Raw genomic sequence first — 13,739 nt, 5'->3', positions numbered from 1 at the left:
CCGACGAACACCGGCCCGGCGTCACAGTTTCGAACGCCGAGCCGACGGACGACGGGTGAAGCGGGTGGTGAAGGCCGAGGTGGTACGGGTGAAACCGGCCCAGGCCAGCGGCCGCGGCCAGTCCACTGGTGGTCATCTTGAACGGGTGGCTGCCGCCGCCACCGCCACCACCGCCGCCGGCTGCGGCGCCCTGCAGGTACGCCTGCGTGAACAGCGACCCCGGGTGGTGAGCGGCCAGCGCCAGCTGAGCATTGAACAGCAGATTGGTGGTGGGACTGAGCGCAGACGGGCAAAGCGGACCTCCCAGGCCAGGGCCACCGGGGTACATGCCTGGATACAAGTACGGCAATAGGTGCGGCGACGTTGGGAGCGGTGGTCCGAATGAAACGTTCGGTAATGGGTAGTCGATAGGACTGTGTCCGGGTCCTGTGGGAACACAAAACGAATGACATGAATATTGTGGGAATTGTATAATATTATATTAAAAATTGCCACTAACAATGGCTAATACGATCTATGACGGGAGAAATAGGAAATTTCGTTTATCCATTATATATATAAGATACATTTTAGATTCTGAGTGGAACGATGAATGTATTGATTTTACAATGATGTGTGTTTTTTTTTATTTTTTTTTTTATTTATTTTTTTTGTGTCTGTGTACACGATAAGTAGTCGAAATAATGCTACGATTTTCAACTTCAGTATCTTGTTCGATCAGAAAGTGAATATCGTTGGTGCATTGGGGAGGTCAAAATTTAAAATTATTTTGTAGTTAAAAATTTATAAAATGTTCAATTTTTGTATCTAAGAATTGAAAATTTAAAACAAGATTCCACGTAAGTAATTAATTCTGTTACCAAAAAATCTAAAAAATACATTTACACAGTTTGTTTTTATAGTCATTTTAAGTACAAATTTGAACGAAATTACATATTAAAAACCTAGGATAACTATTTTAGTTATTTTGTTGTGATTGTATAATATTATTCGTGGGTACTTGAAACTTCTAAAGTATACTATTATAATATATCTATGATAGTACCACGGTTTTTTGTTGATGTATATCGCGTTATAAGTACCTAATAGATATTATGATATGATTAATTTGGAATTTATTATATGTACCTATTATAGGTCAATTTTTTTTAAATACTATAGACTATAATATAATTCGCGGAAGTATTGCGAAAGCTGTCCCCACGACGCCGTCGGTTGAAACAGAAAAAAAAAAGACTATAATATAATATTATGTCTTATACCTAGACTGACATACAATCTCCGCTCAGAATCGTTTTTCTTATACAATGATATTATATCATTGAATTCAAATTTAATACCATCCATTATACAGTGACCCACTTGTAACCTACTGTACAGCAGAGCGACATCCACTTACCCACCTTTTTTTTAAGTGGTTGGTAATATTTATTGGAGAACATTCGTTGATCATAGTTGCCCCAAATCACGTAGATATGTGTATTTTCCCACGTTTTGAAAGATTTAAAAACTTAAATTAATGGTCAGTTCGTATTTGCTTAAAATATGTTATTCATAACAAATGTGACTCATGAACTCATAGGGTTGACAAAAAATATGTCTTTTCAACAAGAACTATGGCCCAACACAATAGTTTCGTTTTTAGCATTATATTGCGTTCCCTGGAATAAAGTCTTTGTGTATTTTGTACAATACTTAGATGTTTTAGATAAATATTTATCTTAATTCTTAGTGATGTTTTATTTCTATTAAATTCTTTATTTCCAAAACTAATTTGATAAGGACTTTGTAAGATAACGGATAAAGAGAGTTAAGCTAGAATCGTGCACTGGACCGTTCTTATACGGGCACCCTCTTAAATATTTTATCCTGTATACGTTTTGGAAAACAGTAGGATGTTATTATTCTCATGAAATCGTTTGTTTACGGTTGAAGTTTTCTAATAATAATTCTAATCCATTTTTACTGGACATATTGTAAACATATAAATACTTGATATATATATATATATTATACTTATCAGTTATAACTTATGTATACAACTTGCGTATACAGGAGACAAAACCACATACTTTTTTAAGGTTGCTGTATCCAAAATCTATACACTTTTTAATGAATGATACACTTTCTTAAAAATGAAGGTAGGTATATATAATGTTTATTTTAAATGTATTATTTATTTAAACACAACAATTTAATTAAATTATACCTTGAATTTTACCTAACCTAACCTTAGTTTAATATTGTTTTTACTAGTTACAATATCAATTTCATCTTCTTTATGACAATAAGTAAGTATAATTCATTTAGGGTGTTAATAAATAATAATATCACAATTTAAAACTACTTTCTTTAATAATCTTGGTAAAAGGTTTTGACTTTTGACGTACATAATACATAGATAGTGAGCGGTATTTATTAGCTATGAAATAAACCGATAAATTGTGCAATTTTGTCCATCGACCGTTTTGTCAAAATTATAAGTATGCGGTTTTAAGTGCAAACCGAATAGTCTAGTAATTAATTGTGTTTCTTACCAGAAGGACCAGCTGACTCCTTGTCAGACGGTGAGTTCATTCTTTCCCGTCCTGATTCGGAACAACTGCTTTCTTGTTCGCTGTCAATTTCCTGCTGGTGAGCTTGTTGGTGATGATGGTGTTGCAGGAATGCTGCGTGGTGAAGGGCCGGGTGACCGGCAAGGCGCCTCCTCATAGCGTCCTCAAGGAGCAAACTACCATCAGCCAATCCCGAAAACCACGAACCTATATTGATTAAAAAAACCCATTCACTTTAGTAAAATCGAAATCGAAATCTTCGGATTGAAAGGTGTTTGTGATCTGGACTTACCGGGTTGGTGGGGTTGGTGGTGATGGTGGTGGTGGTGGGCAGAAATTGGTGAGTCAGGGTCGCCTCCACCGACCACATCCAGTGGTTTGTCGTCCTCGTGATCTGAACCCGAGGGCTTTTCGTCCTGGCTTTGGACCGTTTGGCCACCGTGTCGCTGAGCCGTTAACATTGCTTGCCTGAAAACACCATTACGTTGTACACATCTGTAGATTGACAGAAAAACAAAAATAAGCTTGAAACGATCTCTATATACGAAATAACTGTTAAGCTTTATCGTGTCTACTCATACATATATAATAATATACGATCAAAGAATCGCGTGGTTGAAAATTTTTTTGCTCTCTTTTCGCGCGAATGATCAATCGACATATTTATTTTTTTGAACGGAGTTATATATATTTTAATAAGTGGTTGGAAGTAGCGTAATACTAGTAGTAGGTAGTTGTTTTCAGTAATGGCACTATTCGCGATGGAAAAATGCATTTATCTGCCTTATAATAGTATAGGTATATAAAGTACCAGATAGGTACCTCACTAAACACGACCGGCCCTCATTAATAATGAGTCATTAAACACTACGAAGCAACGTACTTCTTTAACTATCGCACGTCACCCGCTACCTCCTGCAGGAGGTCTGTGTCTGTCGCGTTAAGCCCAAAACGAGTAACGACAAATTACATTATCTCGTTTACCGAATTCTCGTGTACCTATATAATCATAATATAGTATTATTATTATTATAGTTTTTTTTTCACAGTAAGAAAAAAACGTGCGAAAAGGAAATCAAAAAAACGAATCTAACCAGTCTCGGCAGTAGCGATAACATGACGATGATGATTTCTTTACCATTTTTGTCCGGAGATATAAAGCACTAGGTACCTATGTAGGTTTGCTAATGGATTCGGATTGACATTTGATTACGGTCGGGCGCTACAAAAATAATAATAATCGTTTCATGGATCCGTATATGGCGCTTCGCCGCCTTACCTGGCGCCAGCTATTTAGGTATACACGATATTATTAGTATATTAGGTATAGTATATTACAGACGATTACAATTATTATTTGTAAAATCATTCGTCGTCCGTGTAATAAACAACCCGAATGTAACAAAAAAAATAACTTGAATTATTGAAATTATATGACGTATATAATATTAAAGAGCCGTGAAAAAAAAAGTTGATAGGTTAAACTATACAAGTATACATATTATAATAATTAATAAAATCGTTGTTCTTACAATGGTGCAGTGCACAATGCGTGTCGAGAAAACCGGTGTACACAGTACACGAGTAGCTCCTCGCTTCTCCTACCCTCCTCCGCCACCCCGAGGATGATGATATTACAATAACAAAAGTCGTGAAGCTCGATTATTATTATGATCTTTCCCGAGGTGTTGACTTGTGTGGACCAACATCAGCTAGCGCCCGGCAGCAGTGTAAATTACACGACGAGGAAACTATCTGCGTGTGTGTGTTGTGTGTGTGTGTGTGTGTGTGTGTGTGTGTGTGTGTGTTAAGTTTTTTGTTATCACTTTGTTCTTATAGTCGTACTTAAACAAATATAATATTTTTCAAAATCCATCCGATACGTTTCGATTTATTTTATAATTATAATTCTGAGCGGGCTTGAAAATAATATACCGTGAACACAAGGCCGTGTCGATTATTTTAGGTGTCTGCAGACAAATAATAACAATCATGCAGGTTCCGGCGAGTGTGAACAATATTACATTATTATACACCACCGTCCACCACAAAGCGCACACAATTGCACACTAAATCATTATAATTATTAATATAGTGTTTCGTTGGAATTCGGAACCAGGAAGTACCTACATATAATGATGACGTAATAATATGTCTATGATATAATAGAACTTTGTTGGCGAGTTTTCCCGCCGACAACGGTGGTGGGCGGTCAATCGGACGTCTGTGTTTACAATATATGAGTTTATAATATAAACGATTAAAGAAATTCAAATACGCGATTGCCTATATTTAAACTTGTTTTATTGAAAATATTGTATATCAATTCGATACACTATGATAAATATATTAATAATACTATATTATTATTATTATTATTGTACTAATCGAGCGTGAAGCATTTAACAGATGCAGACAAAACGACGAACATTAAGGTAGAAAACGAAAATATTAATATTTTTTTTTTTTTTTATCAATGGATATCAGCGACGGCAACAGCAGCCGCCCGAATAAAAAACAAACAAACCGAGTGGCTCTGCCGGCGGCAGTAATTTATTATTACAATATTTCCGTCGGCCGCCTCCTCGGCACCTAACCTATTACTACTACTCTACCTGCTACGTACATGTAACATGTATTATTATTATTATTATTATTATATTTTTTACGTGCATGTACACACACTCGCGTACCGTCTCTGCCGTATTATACCTGCTGCCTAGTCGTTGTTGCTATGCACCGTTTATGTATACCTATATTATACACACACGCAGGCGCTTCTTTTAATATAATAATATAATATGTACCGGTCGAGGTGTGTATAACAACAACGACGACGACACGATATTATATATTAAACAGTTACGGAGTCGGGTGTGCGCGTGCACGTTATGTCTCGGGCGTCGAACGAATTAGACGAGACGGTATAATAATATTATACCCATGGTAATAAGCGTATAATATGCATTTAAGTGTAGTGTATAGGTACTGCACGCGAAACCAGGCTTGACCCGACCCGGAAAGCCTTCCAAGCTAGGGGTGGTGTGTTCGCGTATATTATTATATTATTGTTCAACGATTATATATATATATATATATATATATATATATATATAGTCGATCGGGTCTAACGACGCGGAGGTGAAGCCATCATTCGCGTTATGAAAATACATTCAGGGGAGGTGGGGGTAAATATTACGCCTAGGAAAAGACTACATAATGTTTGAAATCATCCGCTACAGACTATTGCTATAGCCCAACTGGAAAACCGCACTTTTGACGGTTTACTTCCAATTCGCTTTTCTGAATAATTTTTGCCTTTTTTGGAGCCACGGCAAGCGATGCGTATTAAAGGCCTATTAGTCTTACTGACAGTAAGTTACCTACCGCTGTATATTGTTCATGAATCCGAAAACCGAGGCTAAACAACGGTAAACCACGCCGCTGGTGAAATACATTAATTATACTACCTATATATATATATATAGGCGACGACGCAACTGACAAACGAATTGAGATTTTAGCATTACTTATAGAGTTTAATTTACATTTTTTGAAACGCGTAATTAAAAACTTGCGAAAAATGAGAACGTTTGCGGTGAAAAGTTCACAAAATGTTATTTACATTTTTTACGTAGTCGTTTATACGTCACCCGGGTCTTTGGTGTAAACGATAGAACTCGTGTGCGGGTCACGGCACGGTGGCCCAGTATACAATTAAAATGCTCGCGGAGGGTCACGGCGAAATTATACTCGGGCCACTGCAGTAATATCCCCGGGGAACGTTTAAAATGTTTCGAGTTATGCGGTTATATTTTTTTTTTTACCAAAGCCCATTCCGCCCATCCCCAACATCGCTCACCTATCTTACCGACCGGGAGTTTTCAAACGCGGCGGCAGTATATATTCGTACATAGCCTTTTGCACGGAATTAAATGGGCCGCGAACAGCACCCCTCACCACCCTCTCCCCTACTGCGATGATATCCGTCGCATTATTATTAGATATATCTGGTGGGCGTCGACTTTTTAAATTAAAAGGCATTTCACGACGACTCTATATACGCTCGCGACCTTTGCGGTGTCATTAGTGGGATCTCCTCTCTTTTTTTAGTGTACACGCCCGCGTGTGAGTGAATATATAATATATATATACACGTTTCTTTTCGTCCTTTCCTTTCAACCCTCCCTTTCGTCACTCTGAACTATCCGTTCACCCTCTCGCCTCTCTATGCCTAACTAACATAAAGGCTAAACTATATATAGTAGTAATAATAATAATAAAAAAAAAAATAATACAAACGCACCGCCCGTATAGTAATTCGTGCAGCGCACACCCGAAACCGTCTCACTCACTTTGACCTTTATCCCGTGACGACGACGCCTCGCATATCATTAAGTCTTATTGTATACATATATATGTATATGAAAAAGGCAAACCGAACCGACCGACTAATACTAAACTAACTACTGAATAAAAGGGTGGACAATTGTCGGCGAAAAATCAATAAACGACTAATATACAGCGATAATAATATTATAAATTATAATATCGCTTTTGCTGCCTTCGCAGTACCTACTGTAATAATATTATTATTATGATTGTGTGTGTTTGTAACCTTTAGTGGTTTTCGTTATTCATTTTTTCATTACGTTTTTTTGTATATTTTTATACGTGTGTAGAATTAACTATTCTATAGTATTATATTATTATAATATATTGTATTATTATATGGTGTAACATAATATTATAATATAAGCGATGAGTTGCGTTATACGCGGGCGAGCGTCAACAATCACGCGACGGTGACCGCATTGAAATCTACTGATAATAATATAATAATATGTGTTCAGTGTCCACAAATTATTTATATAACATAGGTACCTCCACTGATAAATCATCTCCATCGCGCGCGTCACACTTTAAAAAAGCTATTACACGGCGGGTTCGTTATATAGCACACACGCGACGTGACAGAACGAAACGGTATCGCGTAAAATATTGTATATGTATGTGTGTGTGTTTGTGTTTTGGTATATTATAACAATAATCGTACTTCCGACCGGTAAAAAAATAATAGTAATAATAATGACGATAGAAAAAAATAAAAATGTAAATCGTATCGTTCTGTACACGTAGTTTTTTGTGTTTTTATCGGACGATCGTTTTCACGATTTGTGTATGTATGTGCATAATAATATTATAGTGAACGTGTGCGCTCGTCATATATAATATCAATTGAAGGTAATTTCGACGGCGAACAAAGGGGAAACGGTTTTGGTTTTCAAACCACTAATGATAATAAAAATACGTATACCTACCTAAAATTGGCATCTACGACGGTTTTTATGAAGTACAATATTCGTTATTATAACATCCGTATTCCGTAATATTATTATACATGTATCGAGATAGCGTATATTATGTATATTATTAGATCGTGTGCCACAATAATTCTTAAATGTGCGTAAATAAACAATAATGCTTGTACTCACTTTTTTTCTCGTTTACCGGCACCGGTGTCCCGGAACCCTTTGGCGAACGGATTGTTGTCGATTTTTAACTGAGTTATCTGTAAGTAGAATATATAGGCACGTGTGAGTATACGTTATGACTGCAATTGACGTGCATCTTTTTACTGCGATTTAATTGATCGAACGTCAATCAATCCTCCAGCCGTAATATTATACGCAGAGATTAATAATTACCTTTTCGTTTTGATAAGCCGTGACGGCGATGAACTCGGTTTCCTTGAACACGTACGTACGGAAAGTTGAGTACGGCAACTTGATAATGTCGTTGGCTCTGACTAGATGGAAACGTGGCTGGTATTTGTGCATCGAGTTCAATATGGTCTAGAGAGAGAGAGACAGACAGAAAGAAAAGATACAATTATATAGATAATTTATTATATTTGAACGCGCGACACGAGGTGGACGCGAAAGGGGCCGTTTGATTTATACGCGCGAGGCACCTGATGTGTCGGGACACAGGTGCCGATTGGCCGGAGATAAAAGGCTGTATGAATTATTAAAAACCCTCGTATAATATACGAACACGACACATTAACAAAATGCGGAACGACATATCCGGCGAATTTTTTTTTTCACCCCGAAAAATGGTTGTTACGACAATACGTACAATGCATAATATGTATATATATAGGTCACTACTACAGTTCGGTTTCACCAAAGTATAATATACATTTTACACAGTTGCCGAAACGACACGATTCGGTTGTATTTGTGGTCCGTGTATACGGTAACTAGCAAGCACTACCTAATTAAATACCGTAGAAAAAACAAAAAAAAAAAACATGAAAACTTCCCCCGTGCGCGGTACTAATTATTACTGTTACTATCAATGTATAATTAATTTTCGAAATACGATTTTTAAATAATTAATAACCGTTGTCGTTTTTGTTTTTTTTTTTTCAACATTTATTCAAATAGTGCCATATAGTAATAATATATTAATATATTGTATTCGTGACAACTATATGAAACAATTAAATACAATCGAAAACGGACTAATAATAGGGTATTTAAAAACACCCGTTTACGTATATTAAAAGTTTAACGAATAAAAATAATTACCCGTTGGTATCGTATTATTTGATAAACCTAATTACGGGTTTCCAGTGTATTAGTTTTGTCGACCAGCCGACAATCGCAATAATATAATATAATATATACGACGTCACACACGCGCAGCACATAATAATATACTATTATACGATATTAAACACGAAATCAATGCAAATAATATTATTATGATGTATAATGTATTTATAGGACTGTACCAATATGATGTAAGAAGCGGTCGGAAATCGATAATCGTTTTCCGATTGCGATCGATCACAGCGGCGTGTACGAGTGATCTCCCACGCCGGATAAAAATAATATTATAATAATGTATATAAACGTGCAACCGTACCAATTTCGTATATATAACCTCCGCCGAATACTATAGAATCGAAAAAGACAATTTTTTTTTATTCTCTAATTCAGGGTCACACGTGTGTCATTTTTCCCGCCATTCCGCTTTTATATACTATATATAATATACGAGCGTGTAGTATTAATATTATACGAACGCACCACCACCACCACCGTCGGACGTTGGTGGCGACGACGGCGGCGCCACAAAAGACGCCGGCTCCGACGATGTGTGTGTGCGCGCTTATACGAGTCGTGCTGTCGGTCGCCGGACCGGAGAAGAGAGGAGGAGATCTAACGATATAATATATAAGATATACGTGTAAACAAGCGAGTCGCGCACGCGTGTGTGTGTGTGCGTGTGAGTAGGTATATGTGTGTGAAGACAGACGGGGAGGACAAGTCTCGGGAAAAGGACTGTACGGTGGAATTGAACAAATCGAACGACATACGCGCGGTCGTGGAAGTAAGAAGGGAACTGGTCGTGACGGTCCACTCGCTCTCTCGCTCCCTCCTCTCCGCGTCCCACTGCCTGACCACAGTATTTTTACGCGTGTGTGTGTAAAAAGGACTAGACGCCGGTCGTGTCCAATTATCCTTGTATGTGCGTTCCGTTTGACCGGAGACACATGATATCCGTTAACTCCTCCCGCCACCCCTGCTGTGCAGCGTTCCTCTAAACCGGGACAGCGAGAGCTTTCGCGCGGGCCCGAGCAAATAAATGTATAATATACACACACGATTTAAAAGTTTCTCTCGTTTCCATTTGCATCCGGGCTTCCTCCTAGGGCCGTGATGTAAGAAAAACAAAATTTTACGAAATAAAAACGGTCCCTTTAACGTACACGCCACCGAAAAGTATATGAAACAGCTGAAGAAATGGGACGACGGCGTCGCACGGATGCCACGGCGGTATCCGGAAGTCGCGAGAGTAGGTATAATTTTATAATATGAAATATATTATTATTTACCTATACCTATAAACGGGGAATAAGACCAGAACAAAAGGAAATCCCTCTCGTCGCATTGTTTCAACGAGATAATATTATTCCGTATAGACAGTCGTGCGAAACCCAACCCGTATATATATAAACGACGATACGCTATACGCCATGTTATGGCTCATACATAGTTGGTATACCGAAGAGGCGAAAAAAACCTGTGACCGTGTGTATAACGTGTATAATGTATATAACAATATAATATAAACAGCAAAACGCATCGGTCGCCACAGTCAAGTAGGTAGGTATTATATTATATCGTATAATATATTATATCAACGGATGAGCGGTCCCGGACGATAGCAGTATAATAATATAATATTATAATATATACAATATATGTTTATAATATGCCTATTTAATATAAAATAATTGATATGGCCGACGACAATCGTCTCGACCGTCGTCGCGTTTATTATATTCAAATCGGACGCACGCGGACAGACATCATTTGGCGCCACCACCGCCGCCGCATCGTGTTTTTCATTCAACAAGACCTCCGCCGCGTCCGGCACGTTCTCACGAATCTCTCACGGCTGCAGCGGCGGCGGCGCTCGCCTAATCACTCGGGTTCGCCACCCACCTCCCCCGCTGTAGCCCCACAGTGGGCCCCCGAGGCATTTATCTCGTTAAAACAAAAAATATAATAATATCGTGTGTATACCTACGTATGTGTGTGCGTGTGTACACTAACTGCTGTATTTTAACCGCGCGAGATCGGGGGAGAGAGAGAGAGAGAGAGAGAGAGAGAGAGAGTTATAGAGCGATAGAACGATAGAAAGAGACAGTTATAGATATAGGTAGATATAGATATAGATAGATAGAGAAAGAGTGACGGAAAGAGACGTCGATAAACTCGTTCCGCGTTTTATGCTTGTTTTATACTGCACTATATGATACTCGAGAGAATTATTATATATTATTATTACTATATTGGTATAGTGTAATATTTTACGTACCTCTGGAAATCTGTGGAAACGGTTGATAGGTCTGTTTATGGTCTGTAGCGAAAACTGATTTAAACCCTAATAAACAATAACGGATTCAAGCAATATAATCATTTTGGTATTAAATATTGGTGTTTTGTGTGTGTGTGTGTGGGATGGCTGTATATAATAATATAATTATGACGGGGGTGACATTAGACAATATGGATAAAATATAAATATTAAATATTGTTCATATCAAACTCGAATCGTGAAACGACATAAAACGCGATAGATAATTCGATTGTGCGACAGGCCATTTTCAGTTGACGAGGTTTTATTAGTTTTACATTACACTCTGGTTCCACGTACTTATCCCAGTCGCGTACGGGTACGGCTGTTGAATATTGTTAGAATATTGTTCAGGTTTCAATATACAAACCCTATACTATGGACTTTTCTTTTTCGCGTTTCCAATCTCACCGGAGTCGGACTCCCGAGGAATCGCTCCATGTGCATATTATGATGAATACTATCCGCTCGACCCCACGGATTTTGATAAAAAAAATCTTATACGGCTACATATACACTATACAAATAACAATAACAATAAAAATACCTACTACGCACGTCAACGCGCAATTCCCAGTCGATAAAAATCTGCACACAAGTCCGAGCGATACGTATTGATTGGGGGGGGGGGCGAAAACGAACAGACGTCAATATACCGTCGCCGCGACGTTCCCAAATAATAATAAAGCGCATAATATTCGAAAACAGTTTTGTTTTTTTCCTTCCGTCTCGGCGGCAGTTGACTCGCGTTGGGGCCGTGTATGGGGGTATTAGCGCGCGGCGGTTGGCGTACTTTCACACCCAACGCACGTAATCCACCGCTACCGCCACCGTCGGTTTCTCATCGTTTTGTGTCTGCGTTTGACCGTTGCCCGTCGTGTAACGCTATAGTACTTATTATATATATATAAACATTACGTATATGTACGCGCACCGGTGGCGGCGGCGGCAGACGTCGTCTGATTAGTGTGCTGTCGTCGTCGTCGTCGTCATCGCCATCACCGCGTATTATACCTCCATACCGCGTTGCTATATATATATATAGGTACAATAACAATAATAATATGTACACGGCCGATCGCGCGAGTGTGTGCTATATACGACGAGAGAGTGTGTGTGTGTGTGTGTGTGTGTGTGTGTGTGTCTTCGCATTCGTTTTCGGCCCCGAGACTCGGACGGCGACAAGACACGACTCGCGGAGTGCCCTCCCCCCTCACCCACCCGCAAGGTATATAATATTCTGACGACATCACGTACCCATGTGCAATATTATTACGCGGCGAAACATAATTTAATACACATAATATATATATATATAGGTAGGTACACGCGCGTATAATAATGATATTGTTCGCCCATATTGCATTATACGCGATTCGCGTATTATATTATATGCGTTATATATACGTCGACGGAATGCGAGACGAACACGTGAATAGATTTCGCGGCGGCAGCGACGACGACGGTGCAGGCGGAATAGATATCGTTGTATTATTATATCGCTATTATATTATTATTGTTATATGACGTGTTCTTTATTTTACAAAGAGCCGAAGAGGAAGAGAGATAGATATTACGCGCAGTATACAACACACTATAATATACTACTACACGTGCAGGTTTTTTGAGAGAGACACCGAGCGGCGCGGCACACAAAAACAAAAGGACCGATCCCAATTATAAAAACTAAATAAAATAACGTGTATACGAAAAGAAAACGACCGAGACGACGACGACGGCGACCGGGTAAATATATGCGTGTGAACATTAAGGGGCCGCACCTCGGACGAAAGAAAAACAACGGCGACTGCCACTGCCGCCGAAGCCCGGTTGTTATCACACGACTAATGACACCTACTGCTGAGGTAGCCGAGCTGCGACGTCGTACGCACACACACACACACACATACACAAGACACAAATATTATACATGCACGAGAGTACTAAAAAACAATAAGAGGGTCCCGTGTCCATTAACACTGGCGTTATTTATTGGCCGCATAAATATCGTTCGGGTGGCCTTTATCTCTGTCGTGCGCATGTGTTGGTGTGCACGAGGCCTCGTTTCGTTTTATTGTTATTAACGCGCGCGGGTCCGGTTCGGGACGATGCACGAAGACGACGGGACGTCGTGCCCCGCGCGCCACACTCGTCCCGCTGTCGTTTTCCCAAAAAACAATAATAATAATAATAATAATAATGCGTATACACTATAAAATAATATAATACTCGGGGAGAAACACGGGC

General features: G+C 38.9%; 1 protein-coding gene across 1 annotated transcript in view; it reads right to left on the bottom strand.

Moving 5' to 3' along the window:
• Window positions 1-13,739, bottom strand: part of LOC100158703 (optomotor-blind protein) — a 62,776-nt gene that overhangs the window by 9,927 nt on the left and 39,110 nt on the right. Inside the window, exons 5-10 of the mRNA XM_029486234.1 lie at window positions 11,454-11,519; window positions 8,264-8,410; window positions 8,051-8,127; window positions 2,848-3,023; window positions 2,538-2,762; window positions 6-426 (exon numbers count right to left, since the gene is read on the bottom strand). Coding sequence (XP_029342094.1) covers window positions 6-426; window positions 2,538-2,762; window positions 2,848-3,023; window positions 8,051-8,127; window positions 8,264-8,410; window positions 11,454-11,519 — 1,112 coding nt within the window. The remainder of the gene's footprint in view (window positions 1-5; window positions 427-2,537; window positions 2,763-2,847; window positions 3,024-8,050; window positions 8,128-8,263; window positions 8,411-11,453; window positions 11,520-13,739) is intronic.

The sequence above is a fragment of the Acyrthosiphon pisum genome, chromosome A1 (genome assembly GCF_005508785.2).
Source record: "Acyrthosiphon pisum isolate AL4f chromosome A1, pea_aphid_22Mar2018_4r6ur, whole genome shotgun sequence".
NCBI lineage: Eukaryota > Metazoa > Arthropoda > Insecta > Hemiptera > Aphididae > Acyrthosiphon > Acyrthosiphon pisum.
Note: the sequence above shows the minus strand (reverse complement) of the source record. Positions and strands in the feature narration are given on the sequence as shown.